The 21,962-nt window shown below is 42.3% G+C and overlaps 1 protein-coding gene across 5 annotated transcripts in view; it reads right to left on the bottom strand.

The window, feature by feature from the left end:
* LOC128754141 (septin-9-like) overlaps positions 1–20,523 on the bottom strand; it is a 53,811-nt gene extending 33,288 nt beyond the window's left edge. The window contains exon 1 of one of the 5 annotated variants that reach the window (XM_053856547.1): positions 20,314–20,523. In XM_053856547.1, the coding sequence (XP_053712522.1) occupies positions 20,314–20,335 (22 nt within the window). In that variant the 5' untranslated portion in view covers positions 20,336–20,523. Of the gene's footprint in view, positions 1–3,181; positions 3,254–9,695; positions 9,789–20,313 lie in introns of those variants that run through there. The other 4 variants (XM_053856551.1, XM_053856548.1, XM_053856553.1 and 1 more) reach the window with 4 other exon arrangements.
* Between the last annotated feature and the right edge of the window lie 1,439 nt (positions 20,524–21,962).

Genomic DNA, 21,962 nt, shown 5'->3' with positions numbered 1-21,962 from the left:
GGACAGTTAGATAAAGCTCTGCTGCATTGTTCCAACCATAGTAAATGGCTTAAAGAGGTGGACACCTGAAAGCTGCTCTTGGACCAAGGGAGGAAAGTTGAAGAACAAATGTAGGATTAACAAAACACTGATCACTTTCATAGTCAACACAACATCTTGAGGAGAAATGAACCCCCAACTGACTATAACAAACCGACACACACACACAGCTGTTACACACCAGCCTGCTACTCAGCTTCAGGCTTCAGCCTCTGACAGCTAAATCCCGGCGCCGCTCCTTTGATCGGTCGAATGTTAACAACCCATTTTGTCGACTGATTGACTTACAGCAGTGAGGAGTGAAAGAATGACGGCGGCAGCTGCATTCCAATACACACACCTGTATTTTCTGTGATTCTTCAATTAACTGTTGAGCACAGCGAACACCTGACACGGCCGGCATTCAAGCCACGAGTCAGGGAAGACAAACGTGTGAAGGGTGCAGTGGCAGCAGACCTTCAGGTGGTTTTTGCCATTTGGAAAAAGGTCACTCAAGACAAGCCTCCCGGATAAGAGCAAGCACGACTGTGGTGGAATATATGAATCCAATTTATATGGACACTTCAGGCTAGCACCATGACTCACTCCTGCTAACCTCCATGTTGAGACAGATTCCTACAACACATTGCAAGAAGATAAAGAACCATATTCATTTATCTTTTTTTCCCGAATGAATATTGAATTAAAGAATAATCTCTCATATGAGTTTGTTAATCCGTGATGACTTTTTAGCAACACATTTCCAAGTAGTTGGGAAGACAGCAATCTGCTCCGATTGGTCTCGACTTGTGGTCAGAAAACTGGCGGAGTTCAAAGAAACCACATCATTTTCTTTGGAGAGACTTAATTCTCAATTAAGCTAACATGCAGTTCAAACACACAGACCAAGGCTTTTACGACTGTTGTAAACATCAGCTCTGTGGGTTGACATTCATCACCAGAAACATTCAGACAATGACCAGCATTTACTTCTTCCAACCGTATTATGAACAAAACCACGGGAAACTGTTCCCGAAAACCTTCTGCTGCAACTTTTAATCCACACGTTCTCCTGCAGGCAACTTGCCGTTTAAATAGCTGGTGGCAAATAAAAACATTTCTAATGAAAAACTGCTTATTGCTTATTGTGTTTGCGTACTTTCCCTTTATGAATGGGTTTCATTGCAGCAGACAGCTTGGTTCAAATGCTAGTGAGGGTAAACGGTGAAGAGGAGAGTGCAGGCAGGGTGGGTTGGTGAGTGTCTGCTAGAGTGAAAGAGATGCTCTATAGGAGGGTAAAAAATGCTACTATTATGTTTGGTTTAGAGTCAGTAGCACAAAGACAGTGAGAAGAGTTGGAGAGATGAAGATGCTCAGCTTTTCAGTGGGAGAGACTCATGGTAAAATGAGAAGAGATGGACGATCAGTGAGGTTCAGCGATGCTCTAAATCAGAGGTGGCCAATTGAATTCCCTGTCAGGGTCAGGTTATATACTGTGACTGTTGGGGCTGTCAAACCCAAAGAAAGTAGGGTAAGAGATGAAAATAAAAATCCAGTGAAGACAGCATGTGTGATTCTGGAATTACACTTTAAAAATGCACAGAAAATGTTGGTTTGTTGTGTTTTGTTTGCTTTAAACCACATTATATTTAAAGATGTGTCTCGTAGATTTCAAAACCTACTTTCAATTCTCATGTAAGAAATACTTAGCCTACAAATAAGAAAAATAATAAAACGAAAAATGAGAAAAAAAAACAATGCACAAGACAAAAATGACAGAGACAACTATGGCCAGGTCTGCTCTGAATGATGATAGGAGGAGGATAGGCTGGATGCCAGAGGATGTGCTCAATAGCATTAACTGTTGAATCAACACCAATGTTGAAAAATCCAGCCAGAAAATTCCGCAGCTTCCTATATGATACCTGATGATTAGATTGCCAACATTTCTTTGTTCATCTCAAGTCAAAACAGCTACAATATTTTTCTCCTAAGCTCAGTCATCACTTGTATTGTCTAAACAGATTTGATAGAAAGAGACATAAAAGTCAGGATTTACGAGTTTGTTTCACTGAAAACAGAAATCCTTCTACCAACCGCTTGCGATTCCCTGACAAACTCAAATGAATTCCCAAGTTAAATAATGCTTAAAGTTCCATTAAATGTCTCTGAATAAATGCGAAGCAATGAAGACATAGCTGTGACACCACACAGCACACGTGAGAAGCTCAAGGGCCAACCTGTCATGTTGCATTATGGGGCCCAAGAGAGAAGCAACTAGGATTGTCATTTAAAAAAGGACAGCGAAAGCATTACGTCAACCTGATGACGGTTGGCGATCGGTGGTTAGAAACCATTGATATGACGTCTAAAATCTGAAGCAGGCGGTCGGGACCTTCAGCAGGTTTCGCTTCAAGGAAAGAAAACTGTCTTCAGAGCTCAGTCGCAACTAAGTTAATATGTTAATATGACGCATGTCTTTACATGTGACGACAAGATTAACATTGAAACACATATTTTATTCTTTTTAAATATGTGTAAATAATGAAGATTATTATGAAACTCATCGATGAGAACAGAGTAAACTTTGGGTCAGTCATAAGGTGGAATACGCTGAGGACAGAATGAGCTGAAACTGATGTGGGGCATAACTGAGGACATGAACTTGTTCTGTCCATGACAAAACATCAGGACGAGCAACATCTGGCGAAACCCAGCGTGGCTTGAGGAGGAAGAGGAAGACGCTGGGAAGGAAGACCACAGCGGAAGATGAGGACAATGGGAATCAGTGTGAGCTCCAAACACCAAGCAACACAAAGACAAACTTGTACACAAGGTTGGACAGATGTTAGTTCTTAAGAGTCCAGAGTTGCAGAGATGCTGTCTCACTGCTGAAGGCACTGCGGTGTAGGAGGAGTGAGGTGTGAGCGCTTCCTTTCTTTCTGTTTAATGACGTAACTGGGGAATAATCAATGACAGACCATGGGCCAGAGGCTCTTACGGGCCCCACAGCCGGGGGTCTATATAAAGGTGCGCACACAAACACAACCCCTCACCAATCCCTCAAATAACTATTAGGACAAATATATATATTTTTTATATTCTTCATTTACGTCGGCCCTTCATCTAGTGTATGTAGCTCCAGAGAGTTAAGAATACCTACCTTCAAAATCTGATATAATCCCCTCCAGATGAGGATTGACCCCGGACTCAGCCATCTTGTAATGTCCTTCCAGAAACTTATCTCAAAAAGAGTGTAAAATGCAGCATTCAGAGGGGTGAAATGGCAAGCCTCCTCCTAGTCCACCCCTTCCTGGAGCTAAAACACACTCCCCCCTGCTTCTTCCATGTTTCAGTGTGTTTCCCAGCCCCCCACACACTCCTACATGTGCCCACAAGCATTCACCACAGACCATGTCATACCTCCAGACCCTTGCGGAGTTAAGTGGCTCCCAGTTCTCATTTCTCCCGTGGCAACTCATGCCGTTCTCACTTGAACATGGTCACACGCGCCAATCAAAAGTACAAGTGAGATTGATTAAAGTAAACTCAGGTTTCGCTACATGACCACAGGAAAAGACACGGAGGGAAATGAAGTAACAGTCTCAGGTGCCACTTTCAAGTAAACAGCCGTAAAAAATTAGCGGACAAAGTGACCAAAGTGCAGTTTATCAGGTGGCGGCTGCAGACATTCCTGGAAGAAGTGGCCTCCGGGCGATCAGATATTTCAACTATCCCACCCGGGACAGTCCTCTGAGGAGGACGTGGAGGTCTACAACTGGCCAGATCATCAGTACTGGACTTCTAAAAAGCACTCCAAAGACAATTTAAACATTGAAGATGTGTCAGGGGCTGCACTTCCTGTCCTTTGTAGTGAAAGAAATAACAAACAGCAGAAGGGTCACTGGCGGTCGGGCCTTGTGAATCACTGCCACAACTGAGGTTTAAGCTTTTACTGTCTGACTGCTGCTATTTCATCTGAGTTCATTTCCCAATGGGATGAGGAAGGCTACAGCACAAGTGAAGAAGTGGATACTTAGGGTGCATCCACACAGAGACACAAAGTTTCCGATGATTCACCAAGGTGGTTTTTAAAAAGTCCTCCATAAAAACTGAGCCATTTCAGGTGTTAACGGCTTAAACTAATGGTTTGATGCTCATTATTATGAAAGCGAGGCAGAAGATTTTCTGTGAACATTAAGAATAAACTGAACAGTTGTTGCCAAATGGGCACTTGGAAGGCAGACGTCATTTTTCAAAAAGTTGTGGATCAGTCGTCCGCAGAGATTCGGATTTGCCCTTTTTAAATTCAGCACTCTGTGACCCGGTCTGAAAACTATATGGTGACTGGCATCCGTGTGGATGAAAGGCCTATCCGACACAGAACTTGCTTGGATCAGTCTCAGTGTGGGCGGCGCCTTAAACCAGACAAAAAAACCCAAGTAGGTTGGGCTTCTATCCCACTCCTGATGCCATTCTCAAGTAACAGCCGCGACTTGGCCTTGATGGTATGGCAGTCATTTTACTGGTCATTTTGCCATTCTAATCCATTTGCAGATCATTTCACATTAGCTGCACTTTCTGAGGGGCCTGTGTTCATCAATATCAACCCCCCAAAAAGGGGCCTTTGCTGTCATAGTCTGTGTGCAGAAGAAGAATAGTGCCAGAACTCATGAGCCTACGATGAATGCACAGTGCTCGGCGTTCGTCTGTCATGGTCAAAATATAGGAGAAAGCGTGGGAAATTAAGTATTGTAAGTATAGTAAATATCTCCGAATTACATTGCAACTGCTTTGTCAAAATTTGCTGAATCGGCAACAAGTCCAAAATGTATCCCAAAACTACGCATAAGAAAAGGCAGGCAACAGTTTGTTTTACATGTTACCAGTTTGAAATAAAAACCAGATATAACTATATTGATTCTGCCTAAGAGGAAAACACAAAAAAGGAAAGGAAAACACATGTTAGAGGGTGATATCATGAGATGGACAGCATTGGACAACAAAACTAGGGCGCACAGACTCACAAAAGCGCTTTGTATTCTCACGAAGTGTCACTCCCAAAAACACACTGGAAGGCCAGAGGTGTGACAGCACTTCCCAGCACTTCCCTGGCATCATTAGACTGAATGAAAACCCCCATTTACAGGGCGCACAAACAGGGTCAAGACGCTAGCCCTCACGCCTGGGAGGTCACCTGCACCATGGAATTACACTGAGTTTATTGTGCACTCTAGTTACGCCATAAAACTGCTGCAAGGTGTTTCATGATGAGGAGCAGGATCCTCCACCCACTTGAGCGGATCCTGTCAATCACAAAGTGGGTCCCAACTAAGTTGCTTTATAAATGCATAAAATCAACGACTATGTTTGCGGTGGATAGTTGACATTGAAGGCTGAACATTTTACTCTTATACAGTGTGTGGCCCAACAGTGGCGATGCCCTCTGCAGCTTCCTGCACTATAAACTGTGTGCCACGCCGCTCTGCAGCACTCAATTAAACCAAAACACACAGTGCGAGAAATAAGCACCTCCAGTGTATATTTATCTAAACATGGACTCAGGACCACGCTGAGCGACAGAATGAGGCAAAGCTCCAAAACAACATCTGGAGAGAGTGTGCAGGTGTGTGTGAGAAGTCAGAGCAGCACAATGTGCGTATGTGCCTGTGCATACAAGTGCTGGTGCGGTTGGTAACGGCGGTGGATCGGAACACGGGTTGTTTACGTGTAACTCAGTGCCCCTGAAATAGCAGCGTAAACACAGGTCTAGAGAAGTAAATCTGTTGGACCAGAGCCACTGCGTCTCGCAGGGGCTGAGGCCCGTGGAACTGGAAGGTAGCCGGACGAAATTGGCTGTTTCAACCCACTAAGAAATCTGATGATCTCTGGAGAAGGGCTCTAACACGACCTTTCAAAGGAAAGAGAACATAATGTTGGCAATACTGTGTTTACAGAGGAAACAACGCAATTCAACAGCTAGTGCTGCGGCCTGACGTCAAGAAGGTCGTGGGTTCAAATCCAGCTTGAGGCAACTCTAGGTTTGGCGAAAACATGGCTCTTTCCTGTGTGGGCTTTCTATCCAGATTCCCACAATCCGAACGCACACAGAGGTTCCCTGATGACTTAATGTAAAGTTTGAGACTGAGTGGTTGTCTGTCTATGAATGTCCTGTGGTGAACAGGCAAATGTCCAGGGTGTCACAGATGACAGTGTGTGGTGTGAAAATTGGGCAGTGAAACTGCAAGTAACAGAAAAGATGCTATACTTTGGTCGAAAATTGACATTGCACCTTTATTTACCACAATCTGAAGGTGGACCGGTACTGGGTACTTAAGTCCAAACAGTGGTGTATCTGATGGTGTGAATCATGAAGTTGCCTTCTTCTGCTTGTTTCAGTCCTAACTCACCCCATGATACAGCAAATCTCTGACAGTAACAGCCTCTTGTTTTTAATAGGAAAGCTATCTCAGTAGATCACCTGCCATGTGAGGTTCAGTCCGCACCCACGTATCGAACCTGAGTCTAACCCTGATACATACAGTGGATTTGAAGACGCATCCTTGGAAACAATATGCTAATGGATCACTGGTTTATAGTTAGAATTGAACAGTTCTGCAAAGCAGACCACACAAGTCCCAACAAAAACAAACCCAGTGATTCTTCTTCTTCTGTGTTGCGCATCACTGCCACTCAGGTATTGAAGTGAACTGCAGCTGTGAAAATGTTTTTATTTAACCCTCTGAACTGTCAAGAAAAGAGTCACACATAATCTTTTCATGCACTGATGCCTTCAGTTTCTTTAAACACAAAACAGAAAATGCAAAACCATTATAAAATGGACTCTGAATAGTGTCGCAGAAATAATGTCTGAATATCAAAGAAGGTGGAGCTTCCTGCTCGCTGGTTCCTGAACGCTCTGTTCCATGTTTCTGCTGATTTCAACTCAATATTCATTGGGGAAACAACATCAATTGTGAAACTAGAGGCCAATGGGAGGTGTTAACTTGTTGAGGAAATCCTGTACACTTCTTTTATGGAACACAGCGACCTCACTGATTTCCTCTCGCTATGATTTTCCGCTGAGATTGTGAGTGAGTCACAATGGATCATATCTTGACTTTAATTCTGTCACGCTCCTGTCGCTGAACTCCAGACAAGGTAACAAATGGACACAATCATACAAGTAATAGTGATCTTATAGTTAATGTTTACACTGAACACGTCAACTCTTCCGCTCCTTCCAAGAACAATATTGGAATTTATAATTCAGGATCTTGACAGAGGTGAGCTGAAGACTGTGTCTTGAAATCTCTCAGAGGTTCCAGATGTGCTCGTCCACTGAGGTCAGTTCGACTCACAGCCTGCAGGTCAGAACCTTGTCCTGGCAAAACCAATTCCACAACTGTATTTTTTGTTATTTTCTTGTATTGAATGGTCTTAGTGGAAAAAGGACTGAACAGAGGACGTTCTTGGAAAGTAGTTGTTCTTCTTCTCCGACAGTGTAAGTTGGAATAAAACTGTTCAACTGCAAACTAAAACATTAAAACTGACATTTTAACCTTTTTATAAGTTAATTTGTTTCGTACAAAAATGTAATGCATTAGCAAATTGAAAATGAAAAAGAAAGTACTGAGATGGACTCCATAAAATGTGTTCTTTCAGTGAGGCGTAGCATCATCATCATGTAAGAGCTTAAACAAGCATGTCTGCCTTTGCCAAACAATTCACATAGGCAACCACAAACACTAGTTTGTAAGCAAACAGTGATGCTGCCCAGCAAGTTACACTGCGTACTTCTCACTTGTAAGTATAATATGTCGTTCTGCATCTGCTGTCCATCAGTGAAGAGCTTGTTATGATGACACCCAAACAAATTGGTTCACTCTTGGAAAAATAGAAAAGAAGCAATTTGAAGCCACATGAAGGTCTTCTGTGCCTGGACAAAGCCACATGCCCTTTATAAGAAACAATGAGGGTCAATTTAACACACTGGAAAAATGCTCCATCTGGATTTTTGTACACGGACACGAAACAGCATGAAAAATCTTCAACTGACTTCTAATTGTTCTGTTTATTTTCATTGCTGCAGTTAAAGCTTCGGTCACTCTGGATTTCTGGACATGCAGTGAAACTATTTCAACTTGGAGACGTCAACTGCTGTCGGTGCAAACAGCTATGCTATTAAGTAAGTATATAGTGGGGTGATGATTCATTTTAATGTCATATCCGAACTGCGGTTTATTCAGTTCAACTGTGGACTTGGATTATGACATCAGACACTGGAAGGTACTGCAGTTCCCCTCACACATTGCTGTGTTTTGCCTTTAAAAAGCTATGTGGAGGAGACTGGATTCTGCAGATGAAAAGACCATTTTTAAAAAAGTGGGTCACATGAAATATATAAGGCAAAGAGAGTGGCATATAACTGTGAAGAAGCATGACATCCAACAAACTAGCGGCTACTTCTCTATAAAGGAGCAACTTTCGGTGGCATGTGATCAACAACATGATCTCACAGACTCATGGCCCCTGAAATTGAACACATTTTTCAGAGCACTGCGGGTTTCTGCTGGGTTTTATTATGAACATACTTATTCATCCATCATACAAACACAGAACCCGTCAAACCACCTTTTGAAATATGCTTTTTTTTTAACATTAAAGAGAAGATTGAAACATACTGAAAACCAAACTAGGTTGTGAGAGAGCTGCGACCTTCTTCCACTGACGTTAATAAAGTCCAGTGCGAGATAATAAGGAGTAGCGGCCATGTTGCCATGGCAACCGCTCTAAATATTGCCACACAGCACAAAGTGAAGAATCAGGAAGTAGCTCAGACTTCCAGCTCCATGAGTGGGGAAGTGATGCCTTCTCAAATCTCTTCATGAAAACCAAATGTGCAACCATTTCTTTATATCTCAGATTTTGAGCCAAAACTCCCGACTGAGTTATATTGACACGTGTGCACACTATTAGAGCCATGGTACAATAAGCAGCACAGGCAGTGGGAGGAACTTCAACACTGCCCCCCAGAGGTAGATTCAAGCAAAAGACCACCTTCATAAAGTGTTAATATCAGAGCACCATGACACCCCACCTCAGTTTTCTTCTCGAATATGATTCCCAAGTGGAAGGCATTGAATGATGTTTACTACCGAAGAGAAGAGTCAGTACAAACCCACAATATATTTGCTGACACATAATCTCCCTCGCTTCAGTCACTTAAAATAAACCATGTGTCAGTCAGTATTAGCCGCACGCCTGATCATGTGAGGACGGTCAAAGGACCAACTATTGTCAGTGCAGTTGTGTAGCGGGGTCAGCTGTGAGCAGCCACTTTGCGTTAGAGGATGATTGGGTTTCCTCACCCTTGAACTTCCAACAGCTTTTCTTCGCCGCTGCTCTGCATATGGAAGCTATTCCCACAGAGTAAATGAACTCTTCGAAAAATGTGCCGCGCAGGAATATTTGAGAGGCTGTTTTTTGGCGGTGTGTGAGACAGGAATGTTTACATACAGACACCCAGACACACACTGCCCAACAGCACTTAAAAACCAAGCAAAGCAAACACAGATCAATTGGCCAGAAGCTGCAGGTTTCACAAAGCTCAGCGCAGAGAGTCTCTCCTCTCAGTCAAATAAACGTTGAAAAAGTGAGGAAGCAGTGCAACTTACCGGCTATTCTGTCTCGCTCCATTACTCAAAGGCTACCTCAGAGAGCCACATCAACTTTTCTCAATTCGTCTTCCTTCCCTCCCTTTTTTCTTCACCAAGACTTCCCCTTTCTCCTGACTAAGTCACTCTGTCCCCTTCCCTCAGCCCTCCCTCTTTCCACCCTCCTCTTCCTCCCTCGGTCTCTGCTGCTTTTGCTTACTCCAAGTTTCTAATGTCTTCAGTCTGTCAGGACAACAGAAGGAAGCAGACATGTGCTACTCATATGGACTCTCTTATTTTGTCTTCCCCCCCTCTTATTTTCTCAACAGAGACACTGCCAATGACCAATCCCTGACACTGTGTCACCAAATATAATCTTAGACAGCTCGCACACAAAACAGGATTCACTTTCCGGTCATGTCAAAATCAGTTGCACTGGAGCTGCTGAGCTAAAAGCTTTCCAATACGGTGTACTGGTAAATGGAACCAATAGCAGGGCAGACTTTGGAAGCAGCATCCAGCTGCACCAGGAAGGAGGCTTTGGCACACGCTATCTTCATAGCAAACTGGAAGGTATTGAAAAAGTAGTAGGGCTACAGCGATCTTTTACATGTACATGGTCCTCTAACAGAAAAGGCTGGGATGTCCTTCCATGGTTTAAAACAAAGCCCTCATGTGATGGAAGGACGGACTATGGTCAGGTGTGTGGTCCAGTGAAGAAATGTTTTGTCTTCTGTTGTGTCTAGCTGTTTAGTAAAAACGGCAAATAATTGTACTGCTATTCACTTCGGTTGTCAAGTATTAATTCACCCCTGGAAATCATTGAAATCTAATTGTATTAATATAAAACCTTAAATTCCCTCTGCTGTTTTTTTCCCCCAGTTCAGTCACAATATTTTTAATATTCAAATTTTACATTTTTTTCAAATTTTGTATACTTTTTAGTAATTACTTGGAAAATATTTTTTTATTTATGTGTATTCATAGATAAAACAGATTTATATTATTGTATTATTATTTTATTTTTATTTTAAATTATCTGTATGTGTTTAAGTATTCTGCTGAAAATTATTACAGCATTCTTTTCCCCTTGCAGCAGTATTGCACTTTCTTCCAGTATTATTAAGTTTAGTTTAGCATTTTGCATTAACAACACATCACTGTCAGCCATTACTATTCAACAGCCCTTCCCGACACGGCCAGTGTACTGTATGGTGTTGCCGCACTGGAAAAGTGATAGTCCATATCCAAGTGTCCAAGATGAGCTTGTCATTCGTGAGATGCTAGGAGTCTAACTCTCAGTCTTTCGCATCAAGAGACGTCTTTTGAGGTGGTTTGGGCATTTTGTAATGATGAAATCTGGGACTCTGGACTTTGGGTGCTGCCCCCGCGACAGAATCTTCAAACAGGCGGTCTGAATTTTGGTTCCAAAAGAATAACATGGATCGGCATTACAGACGCCTCATTCATTCATTCATATTTACAAAGCGATGAACTGCAAAATTCTTACTTTTACAAACGTACAACCACCGTAGGAGGACATGACTGTGCAAAGGGCTGTTCTGATCGATACATTTAAATCCATAATATTCAACTTAAAATGTCCCAAATAAATGATGAGAAAGCATTTTCTGCCACCTCCTTCACTCTGAAAACACTGGGTCGATTAGCAATTCATGAACGTGCCATCACTCGCGTGTGGACCGTTGGAGGAATGTTTTTAGCAAGTAATCGCGATCTCAATGTAAGATATCAATATCAAACCTTCAGCAGTATAAAAAGTGAATCAATGAAAGGACAGAAGAGTAAAGAAAACATAGTCCACTGAGGTTAAATCCGGTTGGAAGAGGAAATCACTGAAGCATTGAAGATTGAGGGGCAGCAAAACAAGTGGGCCTCCCTTCTCATACCTTTCACCACTTCACCTTTTCATCATCCCGACCTGCTGTTGAAATACAACTAGATCCTCCCTCCACACACACACACGCACGCGGACAGTTGCGTGGCTATGAGGATACAGAGAGCCACTTAAAACACACACACATGTGATCAAATGAAATGGTTATTCAAGCAGATTCTTCTAGCATGACAGCATGTTCTGCTGCCACACATGCCAACACAGTCGCTGCCTTGTCAAACACAGCTTCACCGTACATCTTCTACGTGGCCTATATTTGAAGCGGACGAGGCAGATGGTTGTACGGCGTAGACGACACGTGCGCTGGCTCACTCATGCAAACGAAACTCAAACACACACGACCCCCATAAAGACTTTGTATCACACATCGACCAAAAGTGGATGGTGAGCCTTGGGGCGGCCCATTAATACAAGCCGTCACATCGGAGCGCAACCTTCAGCCAAACGCGTGACTCAAACATGCTAAAGCTAGTTATGTAACAGTCAAGCAAAAAACTAGCCAGCATGCCAGCGAACACTAAAGGGATGTCCACGGGGCAGTGATGCACGATGAGGGAGAAAGGAGGAAAAGATAAAAGGGAAAGAGAAGGCAGGAACGCTGGTGAAGTTGATAAATGGAGGGGAAGAATAAAGAGATAAGGTAGGAGATGTCCATTACAGTCAAGCGCACATCTCAAAGGGGGCACGCTTGAGTCATGGTGTTGGAGTCAGGTGAGCAGAAACGCATTTGTAGGTCAGCATTCATTTTCTGGAGCACTGCACAGGTAAGTCAGAGGCCGAGACCAGACCGTCTCAAATAGCCAGAGCTCCTCAGAGCGAAGATCTAGCACAAGCGTTTCAGTGCTGGTGAGGTTGGAGAGTTCCCTCGTGCTGGACTCAAACCCATCACACAACACAAAAATACTATCTTTGACACAAGCTACGATGCAGACCCCGACTACGTTATAGCTTGCACACACACTTTGTTTTTCCCCCTAAAGTCCACATTTGCTGTCCACTCAAGGGAGAAGGTGAAGAATCCGGCTCCAGTGATGTGGCGCTGCAAGCCACAGCCTGATGACCTCACCAGAGTGCTACGCAACACTCGTCTCCCTCCTGCTTCATCTCCATCACACACACACACACTGGTGAATGGAGAGACAGAAACTGTCCTCCCTATTTTTGTTCCCTGCTGCTGGAGCCTACACATCGAACCTGGGGCGCAGGCACAGGGACGACAAAACTCTTCACATCACTCATCTACACGAGCCAAATATAGAACACGAGTCTAGAAGCACAAGGCAGTGGAATAAAAGGGACAGCCATTCTCTTCTGAGAGTAACGTGTCTCATAAAAAAGTAGTCCACAAGAAATCTCTCTTACTGTTTAAGTTTAGAATCTGGACTTCATTTCATCACCCCTCTTACAAAGATGATGCCCCAGACTGAAATAGCACATGTGCTGTACAGATGTTCGGGGTAAGACCACGCCATTACGGTAATCAAGAAGCACGACTATTTGATAGTTCTACTCATAACGTTTGGCTCAATGGCAGCATGTAGGAATAGATTCCAGAGGGAAGAGATGAGCGCAAATAGGGATAAATGCAGTGGACTTCAGTGAGGTTGTAGCACCAGCTTAGTTGGAGAAGAGTCTGGTTCTGATGAAACGTTTTATGATCGTAAAGGTGCCATTCATGTAACTTCAAAAAGTTTACAGACAGACAGCACCGTACATCACTGCCATGTAGCAGCAGCATTATACAGTATGAGGATCCCCCACCACCAAAAATAAAAATAATTTGATATCTGTGGATATTTATTTATACAACCATATTTTTTTAAGGAAGAACAGAATGTTTCTTGTGTACAGTCTGATCGTAGCATGAATGAGAGCCGGCACACCTTCTTGTCACTTTATAAAGATGAAATCTCACGTGAGAAAAACGTATTACATGAAGTGGGAACATCAAGACAAGCAGATAACACGTAACACATCATGGAGGTGGACATGATTTGGCGTATTTTTAAAGAACATTTCTGAAAGAAACATCGTAGATGTTTAAAAAGGGCTATAATGTACAGTGGAATTCACTTCACTCTACTGTTGAAGCGCTACGATATTACTGATGTCAAATGCAAGAAGAGTGAGGAATGTATCAACTGGTCCTAGATCAGGAAAAATCATACAGTGTTTCATTACAGAATAGAGGTGGCGTGTTCCTTTAAAGAAACAGTGCCTTTGCCAGAACCTGAAAGCGTTACGGGGTGTAACTCTGCAGGACATAAATCATGACTCTTATACTAGAAATTAGGCTTTTATTTCAAAGCATCATAATAATAATGGTATTGTTATTGTATGACTTTCCAGTGTAGGATTTTTAACAATGGCAGTGAAACAGAAATTGTGTCATTGGTAATATTTCATATGACATTTATGATGGTTTTAAATAGATTTTCACGTTGGGAAGTCATGAAATGGGCCTGACATGAAAGCCGTTTTGTCGACTGAACTGTACTGTATATTTTATCTGTACATGGAAGTTTTCTTTGTCAGTAGAATCCAGTATGACAATGCGGCGCACTCAGACAGTGAGACAAACTAGTCACAAACCTTAGAAGTGGACAAACAGAATACGAGCCACGACATAAAAGGAATCCTGGTGGAAACTCGATCAATGCCAGGAAGTTGAAGCAGTCTAGAGTATAAATAGAAATACAACCAGAAGGAATCCCGTTACGTCAGAAGCCTCCATCGAGCACCAACTGCAGTGCATCTCATGCAACGACGAGGCCGAAACAAGACTCAAACTGAAAGCCAAACCATGAGTCAGCGCCAGAGCGCTTACTGCAGACCTCCCGCAAACCAAACCAGAGCGTAACAATAACCAAACATATTGATCACGAAGCACACACAGGCAGAATCGCTTTGGTCAAACCCAGTTCACAGAAAACCCTTCAGTTATAAGTCATACATCCTTTTTTTTTCCAGTTGGTTGACAATTTGAATCCCACTTTTCAGGTCATTTGGGCTGTCAGAGGCTGATAAAGTGCTGGCAGTGAGCTCCACTGTCCGTAACAACCCCGGCTGTGGTAACTCCTGGCTGCTTCCTCCACACCATAAGGTAATTATTAGTCGTGAGAGGAAGCTGGCAGCATACTTCATAAAGTAGGTTACGCTGAAATGTGAAAACGTGTCGGTGGAGCAAAGCTTCAGGGCCGTGCTATTATCAAACCAGACTCTGATATTGGGCTTTTAAAATATGAATTGACATGATGGACGTCCACTGTACCAAGTGCTCAGCTGCAGACTGTGATGTTGGCCAGGTCACAAGTGACTGCACTGACTGTTCAACAGCAACACTACGATCCAGAGGTTCCGTCCTGATGAAGGGATGATGCTGGAGAAAAAAAAGAGAGAGACGAAGGAAGGAAGAAAAGAGAGTTCCTGCGGTTCCTTGTGGCTTGGAACCTCTGTAATCAGCATGCCAAGCTCCTGAAGTCTAAATCCGACCACTTGGACCCAGATGCTGGAGTGGCTCACACGCTCACTTCAAGCACATACACCAAGTCCTGACACATGATCCCTGTTGCGAATCCGGTTCATTTAAAGTTGGCAGGGGTACAAGACCTCAACGGATGCAAGGTGAGTCGTGCTGCTCAAGATCAGCAGGGGAAATGCTGGTTTACCACACAAGACTGACTCGATCGCACAATATTATCATATCGTACATCACAGATTTCCCTCCATGCGTTTGGTTTTTCTTTCATTATTCATAAGCTTGAGCTGCTTGAGCTGGTTTGTCCTACGGCTGACACACTATACGTGGGAGGCAGTTTAAATAACCATAATCTTGCAATTCTGATTCAAAAAATGTTGCGATGCAGAATTTAATAGCGTGACTATAATTTCCTTATTTTACTTTCCTAAAAAAAATCAGAATCGTGCGCTTCTAGTTATAACATGTGAAAGACACAGTACAAACAGTCACAAAAGCCCACTCCAACTTTCAACTTTTGACCAAACTGAAAGTGTTAATTCAGCTTTTACAATCTCACAGAAGCCAAAATGAGTAGCAGCTAGCAGAACACAAGACAGTGTTAGCATCTGTGTGGATCCAGTGAGGAGTTCTAGATTTACTTTTGGCTGATTTTGTTGTTCTTCAATGCAGGTTGTTTTTTTGTTTTTTTTCTGTCGCTTTCTGCTTTTGTTTTCAACAAAATGGATGTCGGATGTTGGAAGTTGGATTTCACAAACTCCTCACATCTTTTATTTACATTAAAACACTCAAAATGCGCTTTTTTCAAACAGCGCATTTTGAGCGCTTTGAGGCAAATGAAACACTTTCATTTCATCGGTTTGAGGCTCAACATTTTGGCAGCATGACGCTCTTTAGCCTGTAAACATCCACACATTAGCTTTCTGTATAAGCCGCAGGGTTCAGACCTCAAGAAAAAGTAGTTGCTTATCGTCTGGAAATTACGATTTATAGCGTCAATTCTTGTGATAAATGTCCATATTTAATATCATCATGGAAATGCATACATATACACAACACTTTGTCAAGATAATAACAATCGTATCCCATTATTGGCCAGGGATGAGACAGAACTTGCTTTTCAGGGCTCTGATTGACTGAGCAAAGAACCATCTTCACTGGACACATTCATTTATGGTCGTGCTGCGCAGTCTTGCTCTGCAGCATTTGAGGTTTTGTATGTAAAATTGTTTGTGTTTCAAGCCCTGAAATAGCCGGTTAAGAGGTTCAGCTCTGAACTGCAGTGACAGTAAGATGCTTACTACGGTACGGATGGAGAAGAAAGAAGGTTAGGGAGGTGGACGAGAATGGGTTTCACAGCATCACCAGCCACAAAACTTCTGTCTGTGATGGTACGTTTCTCAAAAGCGTCTTTGCATGAGATTAGGTGATGTTTGTTTTTTTAAAGTGTGGAACTCAGCGGCTGCTCTTCAGCAGACGACGCCTGTTTTCGTCCTCATGCTGTGCACATGGATGCTTCTTAAATGAAGACGTCACAGTCGGGCATCTCTATTAATAGCCTGTCACGGTGATGTCATACACGTATTACAAAACTAGTTGGCTTACTGAAGCTCACTCACTCGCTACCTCAGCTGGGACTGAGGGGAAGTTTGTGGCTAATCTCTTATCTGAGCGACAGATTATAACAAGCCGCCGACTGAAAGACACATGATTTTGATAAGAGACATTTATAAAAAGCCTTCATCAGTTACAGTACTTTAGCTAAAAGTCCCTCCGCAGCAGCTTCACTAGAAGCCAGAGCATGACTCAGACCGAGGGGAATCTGGCTCCGCCGTCACTGAGAAGTCATTGTTGCTGAGAAATAAAGAGCCGCATTGACTTTCCTCATCTGGTGGTTGCCTGCATGACCCAGTGGTTTTGTTAAGTGCGGGGCTGGATGACATGATGTGATGCTGCACTTTCAAAGAGCCACTTTGAGCCAACAATGGGCAGAGAACAACAGGCGCACAAACCAGTGACAGGTTCCATCATCCTGCTTTAGTGGACGCAGGCGTTGAATAGAACTGGGCTGCCACCCAAACACTGAGGCCAGTCACTACTGAAGCAAGCTCCTGTATATACATTTAAATATCAACAGTTTTTGGTTGGTCATTGGCATTAGTGACTAGAATTTTATATTTTTCTTTTTTGTCTTGACAGAGAGAACGAGAGATGAGGGTGAGGAGCAGGAATGTGGGAAGAGGTGGAAGGAAGAGTGAAGATGATGAGGGGAAGCAGTGAAAACAATTCAAGAATTTGGGATCAAGCATCTGAAGCAAGGGCAGAGAGCATGGGAGGTGAAGAGGAGAGTGCAGGCAGGGTGGAACCAGTGGAGACCGGTGGTACGTGATGGAAGAGTAGTAGGTAGTAGACAATAGTGAGGCCTGCCATGATGCATGTATACAGTAGCTCTGACACGTAAACAGGAAGGAGAGTTAGTTTTTATTTGGAGTGAGGAGGACGGACAAGATTAGAGACAAGTACATGCTTTTTGTGAAGAAAATAGCATTTTTTAAAAGTGAATTCCAACAGTTGTGAAAGTGTTTTTATTATATCACCATTTATGTAAAATAAAAGATCAAAAGACTGATTTACATAGTGTAATAAAAGTGTATTTCTTCATGGTAGTACAGTAAGTGACACTTCCATTACTTTTTAACCGTAAAAGCTGCTTGAACGACTCCTGACTCTGTTCATAAGCCGGAAGACGGATGACGAAATCTAGGGATTAGATTTCCACACTGGTGGCTTGGATTAAACAAGACTGTCAGAGTCCTGACACCAAGTAGGGACTCAGATAGTCGAGAATTATAATCTGTATTTCTACCCTCTTACTATTTATAGGGCTCATTAGCTTTTACAAAAGCCCTCGCAGACGGAAGCCTGTGGTTCTAGTTATGATATAAGTATTACGCCGGCCAGAATAATCCTGGCACTGCCGTGTCATAGAAGCCAGAATACTGGACCGACAGCACGGCAAAAGCCTGCCACAACACTATCAGGCAGGTCAGATGACACGGACGACAGTGGGCTCCACAGAACCTTCTGATGTTGTGAAGCCACAGACACAGTTTTACGAAACATATACAACCAAGGACGTCCTCACATTCAGCCCGCAGCAAATGTCCTTTGCTATAGCGATCTTTGATGAGAAAACAGGGCAGAGAGCACAGCTGACTGGGATCTCTCATGCGGACGGAGCAACAAAGACACAAATGTAGTGCATTTAGCTCCCCTGGGTCTCACTGCTCACTCGCTTTCAAAACAAAACAGCCGACACAAAACTGATCCGAGCGAGGAGACATGATCAACTTCAATATCCAACAAACTAAGTATGTAAACAAATTATTTTTTATATATATTTTAAAAATATATACAAAAAAATCTATATTTAAAATGTAAATTATTCTCCTTTATTTCAACTCTGTATTCTGTTTCAGCATCAACAGTATTTCCGCGCGTCACATTCGTCATCATGGATTGAATCCTCATGTCCTTCAACTCAAATGAAACATGGGCACAACAGGCTTGAGTCGACCTTTGAGCAAGAAAACTACCAGTCTATACTGAAGCAGGCAAGATTTTTATTAAAATACTTTTTTAAAGTAAAGCTTTAAGTTCAAAATCGTCACGTGTGTTTTTGCCTGTCGTGTCTGGTTACTGTCCCTGTGAGCTTTGAAGGACCTAGTTTCATGGAACTCAGAGGAAGGATGTTTTGGTTGTGCTTAATTGGGTTGTGTCTCAGCTCGGCCATGAAGTGCCCCACTGATAGTCAGACAGCTTAAGGTCAAGATGTTAGAGCTGTTTGGAGCTCTGGGGAGGGGAACCGGGCTGATTGTTTGGAAACTGATCAAACTAGAGGGCCAATAACGTAAAAATGAGTGGGGAATATTACATCTCCATTTGGAAACACAGCCACGCAGCACTTGTGTTTTAGCACTGTAGGCAGCTGAGCGTCAGAATGGAGTCCACCACGGAACCAACAGCTGGGTTTAGCCTGCACAGATTTCAGGGGTGTTTGACAGACAGTGCAACACCTATATAAATGGCCTTTTAAAGGTCCAGCCCAAAGGTCAAGCATGAAAAAAGCTGGTGGGTTTGTTTTATAAACAAAGCACTAGACAAGATCTCACACTCTCTCTGTATCAAACAATGAATGAGAGTTCCACTGGTACATTCATATTCATATAACTGTATTCTTTGAAGCTTTGAACTGGATCTGAGGTCTATATTCGGAGTCAAATCATCTCTGTTTTCATGTTCCCACTCAAAATCAGTGAGCATCCAGAGACTCAGAAAACCATGAGTCACGGGACAATTATTCCAACAGCATATATAAACGTGACCTAAATCTGGAATCATTTAAATTTACGGATGAGGTGGTTCGTTCATCTGAGTGCAGCCTGCAGCTCTCGTAACGTTGGACTGCTTATTTGTGGAGAAGGCTACTGTGGAATTGGCCAGCGAAATCATCTATTTTTTTATATGCAAATTAATATAAATTGATATATATGATTTTTTTTTTATTTCAATATAGATGCTGAGCATGATGTAACTGACTGAAAATGTCATATGTTGCAGAATATTCTGACTGTAATTCTCAGTCATACTGAGGAATAAAAAGACTTAATTCTTTTTCTTCCTGTTGTCTTCAATTCCTTTATTTATTTATTTTTTTTCATTGAAGACTATACCTTATATCAAGGGTTATTCACACAATGGCGCTCATTTGGTTTCAAAATATGTTTATATATATCTTATAACACTTATTATAACACTTGTTAACACATTTAGAATTCGTTAAATGACAAGCTTTACAGGATTTATAGAATTACACAGTAAAATCAACATTCCCCTTCTAAAAAAATACTGCATATTTTGTCATATTGGACCATCATGTCTCACCAACACTGCGAGTTAACGCGCAGAACTTGAACTTGATCAGAAGTTTCTGCCTTATTTAATGCCACATTGCGCCGGTAAAGCGCGTCCGGTGGTGGAGTAAATGCGAGGACGAGTACTTTCAGAGGTGGAACATTTACTATCACCAGAAGTGGTCATTTGACGAGCAACACAACTATTCAGTAGACTTGAATGGTATTACGCTCGGCATTTAAATAGAAAACTCAAGTTTCATGAACATTTCGTCAGATTTATAAACTCACGCGAATCACTTAGTTTGAAAATGTGACACAGTTGTGTACCTGAGTTGGCAGTTTTCTTCATGCTCCGGTACGATCGAGGCTCCTCACTGCGTTAAGGCTGGACAGGGACCGAGGTCGACTTGGTTCAGAGTTGGTGCGTAATGACGGTGGATGATGTTGCAGCGCGGGCTCCGCTCGATGCTGCTGCTGCTGCTGCTGATGATGATGATGATGATGAGGGAGACCTCGATACTCATTTGTGCGGCTGCATGGTCGTAATATATGAAGTAGGAGCGCACGCAGGGGGCGGGTGTCAGACCGTGGTGTGCGCATTTTACGCACGCGTATCATGCGTAATACATACAGGGAAGCTATGTAAAATGAAAACACACCGTATTAATGCGATGCTGTAACCATCACCATAGAACTGCTGATTTAATAGTATATTTCTAATACTTCAGATGACTTAAAACTCCGTTTTGCGTTGCGCACTTGTTCGCGAAGACAAACAAACTCTTACCTTTCCTATGGGGAAATGACGTTAAATCCTTCAACGTTAGCTTCTACAACCATGTTTTCATTTGAGGAAGTGGAGGTCAAACTTCCTCCCACGATTAGTTTGCAACAAGCATACAAGCGTTTGCCACTTCAGCTTTTGTCAAACCAGCAAGTGCGAGCATGTAAAGTGAAAAATATCGAACATTAAAAAATATATCAATCAATCAAAAAAATTAAAAATACACAGAGAAGAGGAGAAAAAACATTTTTAAAATATTTATTGGGAATTTAATACTCATATTTGTTCTGTCTTACGCTCTATTTTTGTATAGTAATTTTAAATCTACATTAGTCACTCGCCTGGACTTTGTTTCCACCGCCTGGCGAAAGCCGGAATTGCATTTAAATTATTATTATTATTGTATTTGTTTTAGAGTAATCATTAAAAAAGAAAAAAAAACTTTTTTGGCTTTGGGTTTGAGTCAAAATTACAAATTTGCTTGTTATTAATATTATTATTGTGATGCCCCTTTGTGTCCTGGATTATGGTCTACCTGACCGGTAGACCACAGTATGTGCGCCTGCAGGGCTGTGTGTCGGACACAGTAGTTATTAATACCGGGGCACCACAGGGAACTGTTCTCTCTCCATTCCTCTTCACCATTTACACGACGGACTTCAACTATTCCGAGTACAGCGCATGTTACAAACATAATTTCCCTTGGGATTAATAACGTTTTTCTGTTGGCATATTTCATGGTGACTTGTATGAGCTGGATTAAGATGTGGGAAAAGAATTGCCCAATTATTTGTATTTTTGGTTACATGCATGTTAAATGCATGACACGCAGAAGATCTGCTTGCTCGTTAATATATTGCCTCTTGAGACCGAGACCACCGGGGTTCAATCGTGTGATGGCTCCAAGTGACCGCTAGAGGGAAGCAGAGAGTAATGTCAGCCATTAAAAAACACCGCTGCGAGAAGTTCTGAGATCCAAGTCGACGTCCAGACCAGTCACGTTAATATATCCCGAATAATGGCCAAAATAATACTAAAAATGTAATCCTAAATGTCACTAATAATAGACACAATGTTCTCATTTGACGATTGAAGATTGAATTGTTTTCTGGGCATTATATGTATGTTTTGCAGTTCACAAAAAATATGAAATCATTTGTCTGATACAAAGCAAAACAATATGTAATTCTTT

Source organism: Synchiropus splendidus, chromosome 2, assembly GCF_027744825.2.
Source record: "Synchiropus splendidus isolate RoL2022-P1 chromosome 2, RoL_Sspl_1.0, whole genome shotgun sequence".
Classification (NCBI taxonomy): domain Eukaryota; kingdom Metazoa; phylum Chordata; class Actinopteri; order Syngnathiformes; family Callionymidae; genus Synchiropus; species Synchiropus splendidus.
The sequence above is the reverse complement of the archived record's forward strand: the minus strand, read 5'-3'. Positions and strand labels throughout refer to the sequence as shown.